Source organism: Apteryx rowi, unplaced genomic scaffold, assembly GCF_003343035.1.
Source record: "Apteryx rowi isolate R43461 unplaced genomic scaffold, aptRow1 scaffold_55, whole genome shotgun sequence".
Lineage (NCBI taxonomy): Eukaryota > Metazoa > Chordata > Aves > Apterygiformes > Apterygidae > Apteryx > Apteryx rowi.
Window position 1 is genome coordinate 215,783 of NW_020450816.1, and position 23,565 is coordinate 239,347.

The 23,565-nt window shown below is 37.0% G+C and overlaps 1 protein-coding gene across 1 annotated transcript in view; it reads left to right on the plus strand.

Moving 5' to 3' along the window:
• LOC112973492 (bifunctional heparan sulfate N-deacetylase/N-sulfotransferase 3) overlaps positions 1-23,565 on the plus strand; it is a 68,807-nt gene that overhangs the window by 19,169 nt on the left and 26,073 nt on the right. The window contains exons 2-5 of the mRNA XM_026081442.1: positions 5,651-5,738; positions 8,830-8,984; positions 16,071-16,256; positions 18,947-19,075. Coding sequence (XP_025937227.1) covers positions 5,651-5,738; positions 8,830-8,984; positions 16,071-16,256; positions 18,947-19,075 — 558 coding nt within the window. The remainder of the gene's footprint in view (positions 1-5,650; positions 5,739-8,829; positions 8,985-16,070; positions 16,257-18,946; positions 19,076-23,565) is intronic.

A 23,565-nucleotide genomic window follows, 5' to 3' on the forward strand; every position in this document is an offset into this window, starting at 1 on the left:
AAATAATAAAACAAGTGTTACAGAGCTGAGATTTGCTTCCTGGAAAAAAAGGGGAGGAGATAGATTTTTTGGAAAATTGTGAAGTTGACCTTTATTCCTTTTATTGCTGACATAAAAACATATTCTGATTTGAAGTTTAAAATACTAACACTGTAGCATTGTGAGGTTATGTCTATCTGGTTGCCAATTTAGTTAAAACATGTGTGACCACAAATAAGATGAACAGCATTTTGAACGGGTTTGCTCTTCAAGTTCGTTAGCTGCTTTTGAGTAGGAAAATAGTCATAAATATGTTGGCATAACTACAGAAACAAGTAATAGTTACTTTTGTGGTGAAGCAGAATTGAACATTCTTGATTTATTTATCTGATCGCTGCTATAGCTGAGATGTTTGGGCCTGAAGATTTTGTTGTTGGTGAAGAGATTACTACTGTCTGTTTGCCAAAGACAAGCTTACACTTCTGATTTCTGTGTGACAAGCTATAAAGTGAAATCATGAAAAGAGATATTTGAGGAGAGGAGGCAGAGTAGCTTCCTGGCTATGGAAGTAGAAAGCAAGTTTGGCAAAACAGGTTTTATTCATGGCTTCACTGCTGATTTGCTTGAGCAAGAGCTTTTGACAACCTATGTCATCTATCTGTGTCTCTGTTTGTCCTGTCTGTAAGATGAGAAAAATGAAATAAAACTGTTTGCTTTGTAAATAGGGTTGAATGAAAGATGATAAAAGAACTAAATATAATGGCTGTGAAAAAGGAAGGAGGCCATCCATAGGAAGGCAGGAATTTAAGTATTTTTTTGTGTGTGAATATTTTAATTCTCATGGTTCCTACTCTTCCATCTGTGGTCTTAGAGTCCATTTTCTCAGAAATTCTCGGTCAGATGAAATCTCATTGGCAGTTATAGCACCTTACATTTGCTGAGATGTTAAACTGGAAATGAAATAACTTAAATGGGATGATGCTGATTAATCATCTGAGAACCTGGCCTTTCTTACAACATATGTGATTTCTTATATTCCTGTCATTATATTATATACATGTCAGATGCAAAGGTTGAAAGATTGCTCTTGTTTTATTGTCAGAACAATTTTCATCTATTACTCGGATTATAATGGTGCCTTTTTCTGGGATTATTTTAGACTGTTAGTTATGACAGAAGGGAGTCTTTTGTCGTATATGGAATGCTCATTTGATTTCTGGCAAAAGGTATTTCCTGAACCTAATATATGAGCTAGGAAAAGTTGAAAAGAAAAGATTCCATTGTAGCTACATACATGAAAATGATTACACAGCCAGCAATTTCTTTTCCTTACAGTACCAGTGGAAATATAACGTGTACTAAATAATTATTTATAAACATAGGAAGGTTTTACTGCACAGTTTATAAAATATAATCTTTAGTGCTAGCATACTTATATAACATCTCATACAAATACCCAGAGAGGTTGTTCATAAAACGATCATAAAATATCACCAGCTTACCTTCAGCATATAAAATAGCATTTAGAAATGAAATTTCAAACTCTTCCTCCCCCTGCCTCTTTCTCTCTTTCTGTCTCTCTGATAGAAACTCACAGTAATAGTCCCTGCCATCTGCTACTGTATATTTTTCATGAGTTTTAACATTTTGTTTTTAGAACCTGAAAGATGAGTAAAATGTCAAGTCACCCAGAAAATAATCATAGGCATGACAACTCAAATGTTATCTCGGCTTGTCTGTACAAAAAATGGTTCACAGCAGGTCTGTGTACTCCTTCTTTGCAGACAGAGTGGGTAGAGCAGGTAAGCAGATACACTGTTGACTTTAGCTGGTACATTTCCAAACAACAGCACAAGATTTTAACATAAGAACTCCTGTTGATTTTAATGGGAATAATGTGGCGAAAAAACCAATAGGATCTCTTTCAGGAATCTCTAGAAGATGAACTCCAGATTTCCTTTGGAGTTTAATATTATTCATGACAGAAAAAAGATCAGTTAGGAGTGATACAAGGAATGTCTTACCATGTCTATTGGCCTAAATAAAATGCAGCTACCAGACTGTCACTGATGCAAGAAGGTGACAGCTATGCCAGTAAAATTAATTCCAAGTGAAAATGTAAAATCTAAATAGCATTATCATAGAAATGCATGGTCTTTCTGGTACCCTTCTCCCTCCTGCCCTTTAAAATTTAAGAATTCTGACTCTCCTATCAACCATATAACTGCAGTGTGCCAGAGAGATACAGGAAAGTATTCCTTCAAAGTTGGGTTTCTCTGTTTTCATTCTGTTTTTTGTCACTCAGAGACTAGACTAGAGCTGACAAGCTGGGAAGTTGGTTAAAAGGTACTGGATAAGACCTTCAGCTCAAAAAGTAGTCACAGTTCTTTGCAGTTCAAGGATTGGTGCCTCATAGCAGTAAACACAGCATGAAGAATATAAATATAACCTAGCCAGAGGCTACATACAGTAGTCCTCCAAAAAGTTTTTTTATTTTGGCAGATAGCTGTAAGGAAGTATATTTGACATTAAAATTTTAAATTGTAAGAATAATTAGAGTCATGCTATCAATCTGCACTGTTCATTTGGGGCTTAAATTTTACTTTATCCTGAAGCCTGCGCTGCAGAATTCTTATCAGAGTGGATGTAGTTTTTGCCCTTAAACTTCTTTAAAGTCGTGCAGTAAACGGAAATCCAAGGAGCTGTTTTTTTGCTGTGTTTCTGAGCAACCTTCTTCACTGGTGTGCAAGAACCTCAGAATCATACTTTTTTGAGGGTTTTCTGAATGTATGGATTTTTCTTCCAGTGGGACCTATTGGATTTAATTCAGAGGGAAAGAACTTTGTAGCCATTCCTGTCATCTTGCTGTCAAGCTGTACTCAGAATCTCTTTCATTCAGAGATATAAACCATTAATATAATAAGTGTATTGCCATATCATTTATCTCCTACATTTTTAGCTTCGCATCTCACTAAAAAGACAAATTCTTTCATTGAATCAGTTCCCACCAGCTCAAGGATGATTTTAATAATAAACCTTGCAGATTTGCTAACATTCATCAGAATAAGAAGTTTGCTCAGTGATCTTTACTCTCATAACCTCTGCAAAAGTTCTTGTTATACTGTTGCAAGATTTATCTCTATATATTCCACTTCAGAAGTCTCAAGCTTGTTTTCAATTATCTCCATTTTGTGTTTCATTTTACTTATTCCTTTATAAAATACGTTGTTTGCAGGACATTTTTAGGGTTTCCTTTCCCAGTGGAAGAGGATGATCTTTACCTTATTAATACTGTTCTTAAAAAAGCTATCACTCTTGTTGCTAGAGCTGCATTGCTGGAGAAGACAATAGGAGAGGCAAGTTAGGGGGAGAGCAACATGATGCCCTTCCTGATCTATGTGGACCTTAAGAAAAAAGAGAAAAATGATAGTTCTTTCACAAGTTTAGCTTTGTGATTAATACGTGTTTAATGAATGTGCTTTTGCATAATATACTGCTCTGCTGAAGTGGTAAACAAGAGAAGTACTACTGGTAGCTCAAAATTGAAACTGCTCGTGTTTTGTCAGCCATGTCAGCATAATTCAGTTTTGCAACCCTCCAGGATGGGAACAAAATGAGTTTCTCTCCTATTGCTGCAGAACAGCTCCTTCAGGCACCCGCTTCCATGAGTCAGTCTGAGCCATAAGTGTAAGGAGCTCTCTGAGGCCCCAGAACCGGGACAGTGCTGCTCTGTGCCCTCGTCTCTTCTTGTCTCTGGCCCCCCTGTTGCTGCTGAGAGAAGAAGCTGTGGAGGTGCAGGGCTGCTCTAGCAGTGGCAAGCAGGACGGCGAAGAGGTCTGGAAAGTGTGTTCCCACTTCTGGCAGTGCTGCGCTCCCTTGATGGGGCCAGGCCACCTCTTACTGGGAGTAGGGAGCTCCACTGGGGCCTGATGCCCTGGGCCTCTCGAGTTTGGTACGCAGGGGAGTGTCACCATTTGCCTGATTTTGTCATTGTAATGTTGTTGGTATGACAGTTTAAGGAAATAGGCTTGACAAAATTTGCAGATAGAGGTTGTGCTTTTATTAGAATTGATATAGGTTAACCCAGTATGTGACTCGAAGAGCTTGTGTGCCCAGAAGCTGTCTGATAAGGTGCATATTACCTCCATCTATGAACTGGGGCATATTTTAAACAACTGTAACTTTGCTTTGCCTATATCTAAAGCTGGAATTGACTTCCATGCCAACATTTTGTTGTCTCTGGCATTCTGGTTAAAAAAGTAATTATGGATAAACTACTAATATTTAAAATGGCCAGAGAAATGTATAATTAAAATTACTGGGTCATATTTTGCAAGGCACTAAGTTGTCATTGAATTTCAAGAGTAAGGTGCCTATTTGACATTTAAACCTTTGAAAATCTCTAGTGGTTTTAATCTTTTTGTGATTTTAAATCCATTCCCCTTTCATAACATGGTTAGAGTTACTCATTTCTGACAAGAGTATTGTTTTTAATCACTTTATCAGAATATTTGTTGGTAGAATGTATGCTGACTTTGAAAACTCTTTGATGACCTTTGATGTATAAATTTCCTTTCTTTCAAAGGTATGGCTACTTAGTAGGCTGTGTGAGTGCCTGAGCCTGCATGTGTATGTGTACTATAGCTGGCCATACAATTCTGATGTGCTGTGTACACCGTTGCAAATCTCTGAAGAGTCTGTTGTGTTCATAAATAAGCAACTATCAAGGGCTCTGTTGAAGGCAGGCCATTTGGAGGAGTGTATGCTCAGTGTCATTTTAGAGGAAGCTTTTTGTTCTTTTTCCTATGTTTTGTTCTTGCCTTGTAAAGGTTTTGCTCATACTGGAAAGCTAGCTTTTTGTTACACCTGAGAAACTGAAAGAGAGAATAACAGCACCAGATGAGAGTTTGGGAGATAACTCTTCAAAGTAATCTGTAAATCTTGGGAGTTACAAATCAAGAAGAGCATATTGAAATTGAAGAGTGAAGCTGTATCTGATGAATAATAATTTCCCCATTTCTTTCAACATGCTGGTTTTTTGTTTGTACTAATTTAGTCCAAGTACATTTATGCTGACAGCCAGTATGCTAACTGTCTGAGAAATGAGTCAGAATTTTGGGGTAGGATTAAGTTCTGTAACGCAGAATAGGCTTCATCTAACTTCTTTCCGTCCTTCTGGATGCCTTTTTTTTTTTTTTTTTTTTTTTTTTTGCCAGCAATTTTTAAACATGAATAAAATGTTCTGTATGTGCTTGCACCTGATCTGGAGAAACATAATCCTGATAGATCCTATTCACCCTAGTGAATGGGACCATCGTCTGGGACACAAGATCTGAATTTCATTCCTGGCTGTGTGTCTGGTTTACTGAGTAAACAGTGAAAGGTCTTCTCTCTGGCATGTGCCTTTGTTTCCCTATCTATAAAATGATTCAGGAAATAAAGCATTATTTAATATCTGGTCATCTTTACAAGAAAGAAGATGCAGTTTGCATGTTGTCCTTGATCTTTAAATGGTAACAAAAATATCTATCACTTCCTTGTCATATATAAGAGAAAACACATGGAAATATATATACCTTAAAAAAATACTTATATTGTTAAATTAAATTTCTGTGCCAGATGTGGTTTTATATAGATATGTGTATATGTTTTTGGTGTTTTTTTTTTTCAGGCCCTCCTTGACACTCAGAATCTTTTGAGAGCTCAGATTACAAATTTTACTTTCAACCTGGGATTTTCAGGGAAATTTTATCACACAGGTAAGAATTAAAAAAAAAAAAAAACTTTCATTTTGCTGGTATTCTTTGTACTATAAGGGAAGTAGAAATGATAAGGATTATATATCTTTATGTTGTTAAATAAAATGATAGGGACTAAGGGTCTAAGTAGAGAGAAGAGTTTCTTTTGTAATAGTATAACTAAAAAAATCAAATTTTATTTCCTTCTAGCTTGCTTTGGGACATAAAACTGTGTGATTTAGGGAAACAAATTTTTTCCTAAACTTCATCTAGGTTGAGTATATAAATGCATCTTTGCAGCTATGTTTCTCTTAAAAAGAATGATGGTTTCCATTCTTTGCATAATAGTCCGGTAAATAGAGCAATGAAGAGGAAGTAGGAGAAGCAGGCTGGTAGTTTCTAAGCCCAAGAAGGCTAAGTCCTTCAGAAGAGTGTCCTGTCAGACCGTTAAGTTTCCTGAATAAGAGGAATGCTGCTCTTCCTCTTACAAGCAGAGACATGCAGAAACACCAGAGTCACAGGGCCTGGAGGAGGACTTGCAAGAGACGATCCAAGTCTGAGATGCCAGATTCAGCTTTCTGTAGAGTTTATGCGTGTTACATACCTGTCATTGGATAGCAATAACATCAGTCCTGAGAATGGAATAAAGACATCTCTCCTTGATTCTTTATACTTTCATTCAAAGAGTGGGACATGAAATTTAAGCTGGCTCAGATGACTGCTACAGACTCTGTCTCAGAAAATGGAGAAAGGGAAGCATGTAGGATAGGCCGACTAAATCTTTCTCTGTGTTTGTTCCTCGAGTGCATGGAAAATTTAGGTAGTAATTTTAGGTGGGCTGGAACATCTCAGGATGATACACCTGAAATTCTGGTAAGGTGTAGTGGCTGCATTAGATGTCTGTGTGGAACAGATTGAATTCTTCTTCCCCTTACATTAAAATTCAGCTCCCTTCAACATGTTGTTGAGCAGTAAATTTCACCAATCGAACAAATTTCCTGCTGACTTCACTGAAAGCTCTGTTGAACTACCACAGATTTTATCCTTTTGGATAATTTGGATAGTTGAGATATTGTAGCAATATAGTATCCATTAAAATAATTTTATGCTTAAACCACTGTAGAAATAAGGAGAAATTAAAGATAAGGCATTAAATAGGATGTGATATAGAAGAAAGGTGTTCTCTGCTGACAAACAAAAAGACATGCATGCAAAATAGGACAACATCAGAGCCTGGGAGAGACAGACAAAAGACTATTCAAAATAATGTCATAGTTGAAGGATATTAATATGAAAAGGAGTCCCGCCTGGGCATCTGACTGATGCCTCCAGCAGCCTCCTGCCAGTGACCCCTCCTCACAATTCCCAGGGCTCCCCGTGCAGTTTGTAGTGTAAGTCCTTCATTAAACCTATCCTGTTTAACCCCTTATGAACCTTGAGTGTCTCTCTCCGCCAGTATCTGACCCTCTCTTGCCCGCCTCGTGGTCACAGGACTCAGAATCCTATAACTTAATGAGCCTACAAATGTTGATATATCATTACATATATCTGCCCACATTTTTCCTTGTCTGCTTTGGTTCCCTTTGAGGTAAAGAGAAATAAAATTACAACAGTGAAGGAATATCAGATGAGGTTTATTGAAGGAAAGAGGATAAGGCAAAAGGGATGTAGTATAGCCTTACTGATGCAGAAAAGGTAGGAGCTGAATATTTGGCAAAAGATACCAACAAAATAATAGATGATGCAAAATGCTGAGAGAGAGAAAGGATTTGTAAAGTTGTGTTGTTTATTAGAGGGGGTAGGAACAATTAGGTAAGCAGGAAATAGGCCTGCCCTGCAATTTGTTAAGCTATATATTCTCGAAGTTTGGCTCCTACGCTCTTTACAAGGCAGCCCATTAAGGGATTATTTAAATTTGACTGCCTTTGACAGAACTAGCCTATCATTAAAAATGCACTGGGACTAGGATAAGTATCTAGGCTCTGGTGGGGGTCTGATCTGTCAGCTAATTAGACCCTGGCACTTCCTTTCCCCAAGGTGCTCCCAGATACTTGGGCTAAATCTCTCTTATTAAATTATACAGAGCTGAGGCACAGGCCTGAGCACTGAAACTGGAGTGTCATTGCTGTTGAATTACACGAATGGTCTCTGGAGGGCTCTTGGCCCAGGTGAGCCTGCTTTCCCCAAACAGGCCCTGAGTGCACTGTGGGAGGGAGCACAGGCAAGGGGTTGTTCCCAATAAGTAGTTGGGATATGGCTGTCTTCTCTTGCTGGCTAAGAGAATTTATGAGCTTGGAAGTGACCAGCTGGTTCACGGTCAGAGAACAGGCCCTGTCACTGTCTTATTTACTGGTGTAGCTGTAGCATGAGAGGTCTAGAAGAACAGCACAGCTATAACACTGCTCCCTGAGCAATTCCTATTAATAAATCAGCATAGCAGTTAGAAATTGCTGCAGGGTCTGTTCTGGGGCACCACATCATTAGGAACAGGCCAAAAAGTACCTGAAAAGACAGGCCTGAGGTCTGAGCAATAAGCCAGTGAGCTGCAGCCAGCCATTGAGTATCTTCAAAAACGCAGATTTTTGACAACTCCTAAATAAGTCATACTCAGAATGGTAAGAACTAGCAGGGAGGAGAAAGTAGTTGTATTGTGCATGATATTTTGAAAAGTCTAGTGAATTCCATAGTCTGCAGGTAACATAAAAGGAGAGGAAGTTTGGTTGAAGAGTGAATTGAATTTGGATAAGGAATACCAAAAAAGAGTTGTCAGTGTTTTCATTTATCCTATTTATTAAACTGTCTTGTATGTAATTTCTCTTATTTTGTCTCTTAGCTGCTAATGTTACTGATGTAGCACAAGAATGAGAGGAAAGTGTTGTTCCATACGTTCAAGATGTCATGTAAATGAGGCTCGCAGTCTTTTACCTGGCTATAATTACTTAAGGGAAAGGAATATGTACTTGGAAACCTTTAAAATCTTTAGTATTTTAATTGGTCAAGCTTTATTTTGCTGATTTCCTTCTTATACTTTCAAACATTTGTAACAATATAATAGAAGTGCTTTACTTCAAGGGTGGGGAGGTTTTGTTTTGTTTTGTTTTGTTTTTTGCAGGCACTGAGGAGGAAGATGAAGGTGATGACCTGTTGTTGAGGTCAGTAGATGAGTTTTGGTGGTTTCCCCATATGTGGAGTCACATGCAGCCTCACCTCTTCCACAACGAGTCGTCCCTGGTGGAGCAGATGATCCTCAATAAAAAATTTGCCTTAGTGAGTAATATTCTTGCATTTTATACTGAGTATAGGTATTCAGAGACCATAATTTCTATTTTGTAAGAAAATCAATGCTTGTAGAATTTGTTTTAGTCCAAATGAATGAAAAAAAATTGTGGATAAAGTGATTTTTTTCAATCATTCTACCTGGTGCTATGAAAATTCTGTTTCTGTGCAGTTTGAATTTCCTTCTTATTTAAAGTTTGTGGGTTTTTAAAATTATTTTATAAACATTTTTGAATGGAAAAATTGTTTCAGAGTGAAGAATGAATATATTCCAAAATTGTTAGAAATTCTTCTTTTTCAATATTTTTCTAGATAAAATTTTGTTGAAATAACCCTTGGATTGCTTGGATTTGAAAAAATCTCATTTTTCTAGAAGAATAAATATTCCATCAAAACATTCAAATGACTTTATGTAAACACTGCATGTTGGGATTAATGAAGTGTGCCACTTTTTCAAAGGTGCTTCTCTGCAGTGGTACCTAACAACACCTCATATATTCCCTTTAAATTGGCTTTGTAAAAATTGGTTCTGAAAAACATTGCCTTCAATAATTATATATTCGGAGCAAAGCTCTTGAAAAAAAATGTGTGAGTGAGACTGTAAGAAAAAATAAGAACAGATATTTAAGTCTGAAGATACTAGGGAAACAGGCTTACTCATTTTTTGTCAGTTAATTTCATACAATAAAACCTACCTGGAAATGTCATACATAGTGCATTATGTTATTTGTTTGAAGAAATTAGTTATGCTAATTTAAAATTATATTTGTTTTTAAATATATGTAAAATTATTTAAGATTATTTTAAAAGATTAGGATTTTGTTTTTTAAGATTATTTTTAAATTTATTTCTACCTTGCATGAGAAAAGCAGATAAATGGTAGGAGAAGAAGTAAATAGCTGAAAACCATAATCCCTTAAAATATGCCAAAGTGGGACGTTATTTAGGGTTCACAGTTAAAGAGTGTGTAAAATGCAGGGCTGTTAGCAGAATGGTAACCCCTGAAAGATTGTTCCCAGATGAGCAGAAATATAGAAATACTCTCGGGAATGGCGGGTGGGTGATGGAGCGTGGGTGACGCGTGTTGAGCAGCAATAGCAGGGCTGCCTCAAAGCACCCCCTCCCCATGACTCTGTCACTGCCCGCTCCATTCCCCCCACCACCACCATCACTGCCAAAGAAGGTGACTCTCTTGCAAGTTACTGGAATTGCACTGGGGATATGAGAGGAGAGTAAGGTCCACTCTGCATCTTTTAGAAACATAATATTCCCCAAAATTGTTCTTCAAGTGAAATACCTCTTCCAGAGACCTTGCACAGCTTGGATAAAGGAGATCTAGGTATGTGAGAGGTTATACTAAGTAATCGTTCCAGCAATACAAGTGTATAGCTCTTCAGCCATTCACTCTAACCATTCACTCATTCACCAGCCATTCATTCATTCTGGCTAACCCGAGGGAAGTGTTAACGGCTGGGTTCATCTTGACGGCACACACAGGACAAAATAACCTGGGGAAACATTGTTTTGAGCATATGGGAAGCTACTCTTTTCAAGAAAACAATTCACACCAAATTTCCTTAGTTTTATTAGTTGGTTTTTTTACCAGTTTTTATCTTGCTTTAATGATCTGGCACTGTATTTTCTGTTAGGTAACTGTAATGATCACTTTTATAGTGACTTGTATTTTTGATTAATGCAAAAAGTTAAGAAATGGTCCTATGAAATAGACTTAAAATAACTGGAGTCTTCTCTTTAGAGAAAAGATAAATGGGAAGGCATATAATACAATTTACCAAAAAACCTAAGTTATAATATCAAGTATAAAAAAGAAAGTTTTGAAAGAGATGTGGACCCTCGTGATTCACTCCAGTGTCTAACTGTGGGGAGTGAGGATGAAACTTGCTCCGTACCATACTATCCTGTCACGACATGTTGCAGATAGTCTTCAGTCATCCTTGATGATTCCTGGCCACTCTTAGCTATGGTATTCAACTAGAATAACTGCTGCTGCAGTCCACTGTGATAATTCTTGTGCTCCAAGGATAGCTTGAGGGTGGATTGCTTTGAGATTTACAGAGAGTGAAAATTGGGATTTATTTTAGATTTGTAAAATCTAGTGTGTTGCAAAGTCTTCAGAAACTAAAGTGTGTTACAAAAGAAAAAGATACTGATTTTTGTTACAGTTTTATATGGGTACCTCTGTTAAATTCAGGTGAGGGGCTATCTAGTTCTAACCCTAAAAGCTTACAGTTGGTGAAAAATGCACCATTTCATTGTAAGCATGGAGATTTTTTTTTTAGTTTAATCAATTAAAAACTAAGTATTCACAACCCAAATCCTAGGCATGAGTTTACTGCTCTCACAGCTTTCAGAGGGCAAAGGAGGCAGAGCGGAGGCTTAATAGACTGCTTGAAGATTTTGTCTGTATTGTGCAATTAGCTTAATAGCACAAGCTTTTCAGTGGGGAAAGTTTTGCAGGGTAGTCCACCCAGCTAGAGTGGCAGAGATAGGGCCGGGCAATGTTGTACCCCTACAATCCCTGAATGACAGAAAAGCTACTACAGAGCTGTTAACAACTGGCAAAATTTAGAGGCATCTCAGCACGGATACAGCCTTACTCTGTCCATGTCCTCAACCACCCAAGTGCATCCACCACCCCACTACACCTTACCTAATACACTTTCAGAGAAGCAGGACAAAATAGTTAAAGCTTGGAAACATCTTACTATGTTTCAAATGCGTTAGCACCAGAGCTGTATAAACCACCCACAGGGACCTGGAAGACCAAAGCGGAGTGTGGTACAAAGCCTGTGCTCTAGAGTCTGCCATTATAAATCCTTCTCAGCTGTTCTCAACTGTCTCTTAAGCTAGCAAATTTTGATGGAAATTTTATGATTTAAGTGTGTGTTTTGAGTTTTTATCAATGGGGAATTTGACGAAAATCAGTGCATTGCTGCTGGTGGTCATGTCTCAGTGAGTGTAAGAGGAAGGTATGGACCTAGAATATTGAACAATTAAATTTTCTACTTGAAAACAGTGCTTTGAATAAGGTATAAGCTTTCTCCCTACCAAAGAATTTACCAAGTCTCTTGTAAACCATAATTGTACTGAATATAGGCCAGCTCGACTTTACTGTTTCTGTGAAAGAAGACATTTCAGTTAGCTGAACCATTAAAAGTTAAAAATCCTGTGTTCAAACTTCCTTCTTTTCTCTGATTCTGTGTATTGTCGCAAGTTCCACTGAAAATTAAATTAGTTCTTGTAATTTTGATGTGATGAAAAAAGACCTAAGACGTTCCCTGAGATCAGTCTACACTGAATAATCATTAAAATGTTATTAGAGTAACTTACATGCAACCTTGTTTTAGGTAACTTAATCTATTCCTACTTTCTTCACTGCTCTAAATTCTCCTAATACTTATAGATACCTTATATTAAACATTTTTTTTTATGTCTCAAGCAGTGTATAGTATCATGCTGCTCATTATGTTTCATTTGCTTAAAGCATTTAGACTGATAAGAAAGATAAGTGCTTTTTTGAAAGAGGCTGAATTTGCTGATGTATTATCAAACTGAATGTGTACAATGTCTGTTGAGAATTACAGAGACTAAGAAATAATGGAGACTAATACATGGAAGATAATAGGCTAATAATTAGAAAGAAAGATTTTAATTACATCACACTTATTACTGCATTTGCTAAAACTTGGGGGAAAAAATGTAAAATTCAAACATTTGTTTAGAGTTGAGTTAAAAGATTGTATGGGACATTAGAGAATGCAATTTCTTACATGTTCTATAAAGATTATTCTTTATGATGTTTATGCATGCTCAAGTGAAGCAGAAATGAAGATGATAAAAGGAAGAGGAACTGAAATATCTATAATGGAATTAAATAATGTAAAGCTGTGTAACTGATGGTGCGTCCGTTCTTTATCTCCACATGCACTAAAACCAATAGGCCAGACTTCACTCATTCCAATTTTGGCGCATTACATGTACTGCACACCCAGATGTAAACGAGCAGATTACATATTCTGTGGATGTAGCATAATTAATGATGGAGTATATGGGTCTTATTGGAGAGTGATAAGGCATTCTGAGAATTCCAAAAGCTACACCAGCCTCAGGATGATAAAATCCTACGCCCCATTATACGTTCCTAGTGTGCCATAAATTGTCAAGGAAAATTTCACTGGTATTGTGAATTTATTAAAAAAAAAAAAAAAAAAAGATTCTTAAATGTGATTAAACCATGTCTGTCTGTTACACGCCCCATTACACCAGGTTCAGAGTAGCCCTTAAATGGAGGGGGGGGAAAAAAAAGCTTTCTTTCCTTGCAGGCTTCACATCTATGAAGTCTTATTTCTTATGTTCTTCCAGTGCAGAAGCAAATGCTGCTTTTTGTAAGCTTTCTTTGTTTTGAGTTGTTAGTGAAGTTGTCATATTTTATTTATAAAAGATATGTCTAATATTGAATCTTGGCTATTTAAGCTCATCACAAATGGCATACATTAAGGATGCATTGGTGTATCTTCATCTGGGCATATATGATATATACCCACATATGGGTACAAAAGCATGCAATTTTTGCCCTCTGTGCACCTAATGGTACTTGTGACCCAAGGAGGATTTACCACTGTAGTAAGGAAGATGTGGTGGCTAAGTTTAGGTCGAAGACCTTTTCTTTTAAAGACCAGGATTTCTGGAATGAAAGCTACAGCAAGATTCAAGAGGATCACTGTTTTGGAGAACAAACCATGCACTAATATTACATTATTAAACCATTATAAGTATTGGGGAAAATTGCTTGCAGCACCTGGGAAGGAAGGAGTTGGCAGCTATTCAGATTTTGATAGCAAAACTTCTAAACACCCAAGCACAGCACTGTTGGTTTCCTGCCTTTGTTGTTTTTCAATTATGATTGGCTCTGTTCTAGGTTCATAGAGGTTGGGATACAATGTGATTGGAAACACAGTCGTGCAGTAGATGTGATTTAAAACATGTCATGGCTTTTGTGTAAAGCACTTGGGTACTTAAATTACTGTATCTGTTTGTACCTGGTCAAGGCGATAGCAGTTTGTTAAGCATGTTGCATTCATTATGTATGTTGTATTTATTGCTATAATATGGACTTCCATGCAATGAGCTGCTAACGCATCATTTTTGAGTAGGTGGAGAAAAAAAAAAGGAGTATGGGAGCTTTAGTGTCAAAAGACAAAATGGATGGCTTATGCTAAGAGACCTAAACCTGTGGGCAGAGAAGGCAATATGACTGTATTGCTCCTATGTGAATTCTCCAGAGAAAGTATATTTATATTTTTATTTCTTGAGAATTAGATGTCTCAGAATATTAGCAAGCCCTTAACTGTCATATCAAAAATTTGAATCTGGTAGGACCTAGTAGCTACCCAAACCAGTTACTGTTATATAGCTAATTGCAGCCTAAGTGTGTGAGTGAGAGTGTAGGTCCACTCCTGGTGAGTGAGAGTCCGCAGATCTCTGCATAACAGCTGGGAGTCCCATTGGCAACCTCAGCATACAAGTCAGAGTGCATTATTACAGAAAACAAGTAAGCATTTTACTTCCAGAACTGGTCATATCTTCAGCTTATTAACAAATCAGTGAGTGGCAGTGTGGGTTTTCCTCATCACTCTGACTATTGTGTGGGTTCAGTTCAACATCCTCACAGTGTGTCGTTAGCACCTCCTACAGAACTAACTTCCTGCTCAGGCTTTTCTTCCTGGTCAGAAAGACTTCTTTCATTCCTCCCTCAGTTCCCTTTATGAGAAATCCCTTATGTAAGATCTGAGAAAAGTTCCATATTTTGCAGCATACCACTTTTCAAAGAGTCTATCCTATTATCTTTGTCATTGCTCTCTTGATCAGCTCAATAAAATCCAGTATGTTAAATTTCCTGCAGTAGTCCAATCCTCCTCCAGAAAAGATGAAGAAAGAGGATTTTACCAAGGTCGTGCCCTCATTTGTTCTCTGAGAGACGACTTACTCAGTTTTCGATGTTCCTTAGTAACCAGCTTTTTCAAAGGAAGAGACCCAAGTATCAACCACCTCTCATCTTCACACATGAAGTGTAATTAGCAAATATGGTGAAGACGACGATACAAATGCAAACAATACGAAGAACTCTTAAACGGAATTCAAAGGTTGTGCAAAGGCAGTTTGCCTAAGTCATCTCAGCATGGTGAAAGGATTCTTCACATAACATCTTATGGACAAAGAGTGTATTCTGCTAATCAGACCATCACAGAAATATTTGCAGTATAATGTTTTTTTGAAAGGTAACCTGAAAGGAAGGAGAAAAGGTGTCAAAATTGATAAAAGCACTTCAGAAACTAGAAACTGGAAAGAAAATATATTGAATGTCAAGAGAAAGTAATACCAGCAGGGTCAATATGTAAACAAAATGGATAATAGAAGTCTGCAAAAATAAGAAGTACAAAATGTGCTATAAAAGAGGTTATTCTAGAACATCTGCGTATTATCCTCAGAATTTTACAAGTAGCTATTTTTTCTCCTTTTTTTAAATGACACTGTAAAATGGTTAAACCGTTTTTGGAACGTGCTTTTATGCGTCTACTGGACTTGAGGGGAAATGCAGTGATTTTCAACTAAGAATTTGAGTACTTGTGTAGACACATGTAGTGGAAATTACTTTTTTGTGACTGCAACTGCCAGATATTAGTCATTGTGCTGAATATGTGCCAGTAACTTTCTCTATAAATTCTTAGTTTGTGAGCAAATTCCTCTCAGGATCTTGAAAGGGTGCAACTTTCTTTTTTAAGCATTGATTGAAGAAGCCAACTAAAATACATTCATATCACTCTTCCCTGGGTACTCATAAAAAATATTTATTAAACAGGCTTATGCATTAAAATACCGTGTATTTCATCTTCACTAGAGCACCTTCCGTCTCCCTTATATTCTTCAGCATATTTTAATATCACCAGTATCTGCATTTCAGACCAATTCTTGATCTTTCCCGAACAAAGGATTTGTGAGATGCCAAAACATCAAGCTTTTTAAATTTTTTAAAACAGTCTTCTGTTAATGTTTCAGGAGCATGGTATTCCAATTGATATGGGCTATGCAGTGGCTCCACACCATTCGGGGGTCTATCCGGTACATGTTCAGCTTTATGATGCCTGGAAGAAGGTCTGGAATATCAGAGTTACCAGCACAGAAGAATACCCACATTTGAAACCTGCAAGATATAGACGGGGCTTCATCCACAAAAATATCATGGTGAGTTGTATTTATCATGTTCATATTACAATTGCTCTACCATTTTATGAATGATTTATTTTTAAGTGGAAAACCATGGTATCCTAAAAGTTCACATTATGAGAAGTACATATTGCTGTGCATAAATAGCAAGATATATTCGACAGGATCTTGTTAATTAAAATCAATCTGTTGCTGATGTTACTGCTGATGAAGGTGGCCTCTAGGAACCCCACTGTTATCAGTTAACATGCCGTTAACTGTACTATTTCTACTGTTAATACTGGTTCAGAAGGAAAAAGTCAACTTTCATCTTTTAACAGAGCTGGTTTTAAATTTGCATAGCACCATTAACTGTAAAGGAGTTTTGCTGGTTTATGCCATCTGAGAATGTGGATCTTATGCATAAATATATATTTTTTTTTTCTTCCATTGAACTTCACACTGTTGCCCTCATCTTCCTTATTGCCACACAGAAGTGTGAACTGCCCTTTGCACTGTGACTTAACCCCACAGCTAGGCTTGGGGCCCAGGTGATGAGTTGTTGGAGTATTATTATTTTACTTATAAAATGGTATCTGTGGCAACTCGGTGCAGGGCAAACGTTCAGAAGCTTGGAGGGAAGGAAGACCCACCTAAGGCTACGAAACTGGTCTGTTGCGGCAACTCTAAATCAAAACACACAAATATGCTGTTCCATATTATATAATCCGTATTGTTGTGCTCTGATGACAGTATTTGCTGGAAGTGATTACACGCTACTGACGTAGAGGGCGTTATGTTAATACCATCCAGTTACTGGGGCATAGGCTATTTCTGATTCAGATGTTGTCATTGTTATCTAAAAAATGTTTCAAAACAACTTCCAAAAATACTTGATGGTACACTCTTGAGTATCCTTCTTTTGGAGCATGTATAAAAGTGGCAAATTGGAAAGATACTAGTGTGCATACTGTGTTATACTTCCAGATGCAACAAGCAGTTTTGGAGGGTATCAAGTACCTTAGCAAAACATAAGACTGCCAGTTAGCTTGTCACGTAATAACTTGTATTGTCCTCGAGTTACCATAGATATCATTTTTCTAAGCAAAATAATAACACTCCAAAGTTTTAATGTTTGGCTCTATTTGTGGATGAAGCAAGCTAAAATGATCTGCAGACATCCAGGAAAAAAATTGGCACCATACAGATTTAAACCAAAGCTTGTTCTCCTCAAAGCATTAGCATTAAGTAAAATAATAGGTTTGTAGATACGCTTAGGGTTCACAGTATTTGAATAGGATTGGTTGGTTCTGAGAATATCCAAAAATCTCTTTGCATAAACTTTTGTAAAAACATATCATTTTTAAGATACATAATAAGATTTAACAGAAGTTTTGATAGAAAGGACAGTGAGCCTGAAAAACAGTTTACCAAGAATGGTTTTATAAGACCACCCGTTTCAGGAATCACAGGCTTTCAGTTCACCAGGGCAAATGTGTTACTATTTTATATCTGCAGGTTTATAGTGATGAGTATATGCAGTGATAAAATCATTATGTAAGATTTGCCAGAGCATTTCCAGTCCCATGCAGCTTCACTCCCTGTCTCTGTGAAGAATTGTTCTGGTATTTCATCAGTGAAATCCAAAGAATTTAAAAAGCATGTGCAAGTTTGTAGCAAACACAAAATTCCATACATTTTAGGACAACACAGAATTTACAATCTGAGTCCATAGTATCCTGTACAATACCAAGAAATACTGAAACGTATAACCACAAGAAAAAAACAATTTCTACAAAACCACAGTCTCTTTCAAGTAAGGGATTTGCATATTTTAAAACATGCAAGCTATCATATAATAAGTGTCTAAATGGGACTGAAACATTTGAGAAAGATCCCAATTTTGGATTTACGGATGAACATGTGTAAATGTGACTTAGCTGTCAATTTTGGGGAAAAAGTACAGACATAATTGAAGTCCTCCCCTCTCCAGTGAATTATTTTCTGAAGTTGATAGAAAAGAAAATATTTCAGAGCTCTAATGCAAAACCTAATTGCATGTATTCTTATTCAGAAGACTTGTTCTTTGCACATATTTTAAAATGTATATTTTTGCTTAGGCAAAAGTGCTACTTTCTGTTGCAACCGTATAACAAAACTAGCAGAGCTGAATGAGAATAAGCTAGTCTCTCTTATGATGTGAGCATTATCAGCAAAATTCATCACATTTCAGCATACCATTATTATTGGTGGTGATGCCAAGCCAAAAAAAATCACTTTCAAATTCCAGGTTAAATTACAGCAAAGCCATCTTTTAAATAGAAAGTGGAACAGATAAATACAAATAAACCAATGATATTTCAGGTCACTTTTCAAATCCTTTAAAAATTCGGAAAGCTTTGATGACCAGATTGCAAAACATGATATTAGGATTTCCAGTTTCAAACAAAATGTGATGAAGTTTTAGACATTATGATTTCATTGATAATAAAGGTTTTTGTTTCTTTCAGTAAACGCTATTTATTGATCTGTTGGTATATTAATTTAACTAGAACCTTATTAACTTTTGGTGAAGTTGTAATGGCTAATCTACACAGCAATTAGTATAAAGGAACATTATCAGTTACATGTTGTTTACCTGGCATTTATTATCTCATTAAAAGTAAGAACATTTTTTGTTTTGCAAATTTCTCTTGAAACCACTTCCCCCCTTTTTCTTTTTAACTCAGGTGCTTCCAAGGCAAACTTGTGGCCTTTTCACCCACACAATTTTCTATAAGGAATATCCTGGAGGCCCAAAGGAACTAGACAAGAGTATCCAAGGAGGAGAGTTGTTCTTCACGGTGATTCTCAATCCAGTAAGTACTACGGTGTGATTTTGAAATGGCTTTTAAAAATTAATTAGAGTGATTTACTGAATGCTTCAAGGCTAATCAGTTAGGTCTCCCAAACAGTAATGATCGGTCACAGAGTGAGCTTTTCTACTTTTTCAGTTAATGTGTTTTAGATTGATTACATATATTTTGTTAGCTGTAGAAATAGTCTTCACTTTTTTTTGACTGCTGGTTTTCTGATAATGTTAGTAGTGAAAAACAAGCCTCTCCTTATTGTTTTGTTTTGCTTTTACATGAAGTAAGAAACCTAAGACTGAATTTGTAAAAGTGTTCAAGTGTTAAGAGCTCATACTACTATGAGGCAAGTACTTAGAGGAAGTTCAGTAGCCTGTGCTTCAGAATTCACAAACATAAATGTTAAGAACGCTCATTCGTTTGAGAAAGTTGCAAGCAAGAAGTGGGTCCTTAAATCTGTTCTGAGAATTTTCAGTTATTGATTCCTAATAACTTCAAAGAAAAGACTGAATTAAATGAACCACGCAGTTAATCTGTCTAGCCTCTCATTTATCTTTAGTGGAAGATTAAACAACAAAATAGGCTATGAAACTACAGAATACTGACAATTAGAATAGCACACTAGAGTAGTTTAAAATGGCTCCAGATTAGGTCAGATGTATCAAAACTGACCTTCTAGACAAGCTTTTAGGTGAGCTTTTGGTCCAAAGTTCAAGTGAACTGAAGTTAAAAGGTGTGTTGGCAGAAGCTGGGTTGTAACAGAAACTTTCAAATAAAATTTACTGTGACTGTTTCATACAAATGTAATCACTGTGACTGGGTTTTCCAGAACAGAAGGAAGTGGAAGGTATTTCTGCTCAAATCCTTTGGAATAGTAGCCTAAATATTTTTGTGCCCTCTTTAAATCTTCCACAAATTAGTGGAAGTCCAAAGAAGAAAAGCTTGCTCTCAGCTACTTTACTAATTCATACACAGGTCTATTTTTCAAGCCTCAAATTCTTTCAGGCTATAGTTTTGAATATTTGATAGCAGTTACTGTGTTTTGTTTTCCTTTGTTTTTCACAGACAGGACATAGCAAGTTTAGGAAATAAAAACTTTGCTTCCTCAACACACGTGGTCTCCCTACTAGAGGTTAGCGCTAGTCCCAGTCCTAACTTTGATAATACATACCATGTTGGGCAAGGCGCATTAACAGAAGTGAGATCTGGAGAATTCTTTGGATAGAGGGTATTGGTACCATGCTGATGCTTTGGCCATATGTGGATCTTAACTAACAGTTTATAGCCCAGCAAATGAGACTGGGGGGAAAAAATGTAGTAGCAACATTTTGAGGCAGGACATAAAGTTTATTCCATATTGGAAACACAGCCACAACTTAGTCAAAAAATACTTTACCATCTCATGAGAACACTGAAACAGCAAGACTTAATATGGTTGCTTTAGGCACAAGCCTTTCAAATTAAAACAGTGAAGAGAATGGAAGGAGGACAAGATAAGCAGTGAAACAATCGTGATTATTGATTTAAGTCTGGGCTCCCCAATACAAGAGAGACATGGCCCCACTGGAGAGAGTCCAGCGGAGGGCTACAAAGATGATGAGGGGACTGGAGCATCTCTCTTATGAGGAAAGGCTGCGAGAGCTGGGCCTGTTCAGCCTGGAGAAGAGCAGACTGAGGGGGGGATCTTATCAATGTGTACAAGTATCTGAAGGGAGGGTGTCGAGAGGATGGGGCCAGACTCTTTTCAGTGGTGCCCAGCGACAGGACGCGAGGCAACGGGCACAAACTGAAACACAGGCAGTTCCATCTGAACATGAGGAGAAACTTCTTCACTGTGAGGGTGACAGAGCACTGGAACAGGTTGCCCAGAGAGGTTGTGGAGTCTCCTTCTCTGGAGATTTTCAAAACCCGCCTGGACGCGATCCTGTGCAAGGTGCTCTAGGTGACCCCACTTTAGCAGGGGGGTTGGACTAGATGATCTCCAGAGGTCCCTTCCAACCTCAACCATTCTGTGGTTCTGTGTGATTCTGTGATTCATGGAAGTTTCGGCATGCCTTCCTAACATCCTTGAATGTAACGTTTTTTTGTATATTATGATGTGATCTTGGATGTGTGCATTACAATGTAGACTGTATGATTATGTGGTTCTGAGAAATATGATATCCCAAATACAATACAAGGTAAAAGAATAGCAGTTAGGCGTGCTCTTTTTTTAATGGTAACTGTAAATGAATATCAGGCCAAAATTTGCCCAAGACAAATTGTTGTAATCCTTTTAAGGAGTGCCTTTGAAAAGATGATGCATTGGTTTTAAATATCTGCTTATAAACAGTTTCTAAACTTGTAAGCATTAGCATGGCATGTAATGTATTTAAAGTTTAGATATGGCATATATATTTTTTAAAGTATTACATGTATTTAGACCATAAATTGCAAGTCAGAGTTAGCAAAGAGTAGGCATTAAAAATGAAAACTAAGTGGTTTTAGGCATTTGTCTAACTGCAAAGTGGCATATTGTATTTCATGAGCTTTCCAGTGTTTTCATTAAAATTGCTGGAATTCCTTTCTGAAGAAATTAACATGATATATGCAGCCTTTCAGAGGACACAACATTTCTGTTACGAGGGATTCTCTAAGTATTACTCATCACTGATGCAAAACTTATGAAAAGGAAACATTGCGTAGGATTCATTACATTGTCAGTTAAATAATATTCTCAAAAAAGAGTAAATAAATATTTAGTTCCCAAAAATGGAAAATGTGGATGCAAATTAAATCTAAATCTTAACAGAGGCCTTTCTTACATGTATTGGTTTAACCTGGTGCAAGTTATTAGACTAAGGCTGTAGGAGCTGAGTACCCCACACTGAAATCAATGTCCCTAAGAATAAAGCCCAACTTGTCTGCGTGCACTAGTTGTGTAATGATAGCTCTTTGCAAGAGGGGCTCTGCTTCCCGTAGTGTGCTAGAATCAACCACAAGCTGTGGAACAAACCACAGAAAAACAAAGAACTGTGTGTGAATCTGTAAGCTTTTGACATGAGAACCAGTATTATTGCCATTTTCCCAGGGCATCCTATAGTCAGAGGTCCTGCAGGTAAGAAAAGCATCAGTCTGCACAGGAAATCCTGCTCTGAAAACGATCTCTGCTAGTTGTATTTTATATGGGAAATAAGAGTTGGTGTGCTGGAGTAGCTAATCTTGCCGTCTGTAAACCTCTGTATTTATTTGGTATGCATTTATCTTCCCACACTGCTGGTTAAATTGTGATCTGATAGTGGCTGTAAAATGATCTTGGCAGCTATGCCCAATGTGTTCATAAAACATTTAGAATGCTGAAGTGCTACCAAGCTGAAAAAAAGGAGCCTAAATAGTAATATAACATGCTATCTATTTTTTAAATAATATTTTGTATATCTGTCTTCTGTTAAAGATCTTGCTGACTTCAGTGGCCCTTAGGCAAGATTGTACCATATAAGGAACTTGCACAAAATGTTTTGCACCAAAAAAAATTAATCAAGCTTCACAGCAGCCCTGTAATATTAGTATACGGATACTATTTTCCCCACATTATAGGTTTGATAACTGAGTTGCAGGGAGGCTTTGTGACTTGCACAAATTCAGCCGAGGAAGTCTAAAGCAAAGCCACAAGGAAAACATGAGTTGTAGAACTCTTTAGTGATTCAGTAAGACATCTCTCTATCTCTGTTTTGTTATTTCATGTTGTTCCTGGATTTTTTTTTTCCTAGTATTACTTCTGTTTTCTCTCCATTTCCATCTTTTGAGTAGCAGTGGTTCCAAGTAAAAGTGCAGGGATGTTTTTCTCCTTGTTCCCACTGTTTAGTAAACTCTTCCTTATAGGAAACAACCTGGAGGCCAGTGGAAACAGCTGATACCACAGCTGTGAACATACATACAAATAGCTTCTTTATGAAAATATATCTATGCTCGTTACCTGTCTATGGCATAGCCATTGTTTCTGTAAGTTGTTGATGTGGAACATGTATAATAAATATTTAGAACTGGGACAGTTTAAAATGCACTGACATAATGAAGTGTTAGAAACCTAAGATACGAATGAGCTTGTTTTACTTTGTGCATGTGTTGCTATGGATTTAAGCACCAAAACTTGGTTAAGTCAAAACATAATTTTTGGTTAAGGCTATTGCAAAATTATTTGCGTGATATCTAACAGTGATGTTTGATCATTAACATGCACATAACAACTATGACTAACGTCTTGGTGAGTAGCTATACACATTAAGATAATACATAAACATAAAGCCTATATAGCCTTCATCTTTCCAAGAAAAGTACAAATTGTGACTGGAACAGGAGTCTGCTTAGAAATGTACATCATATTTTGGCATTTTCTGTAATGATGCGTGTGTGCTCCCAGCTATTCAAGATTAGGTATTAGAGCAGCTATTGTCAGATGAACACTTGAAATTCACACAGAGCTCAGAAAAGTAAAGGATCACTCACCTGTCCCATGAGGC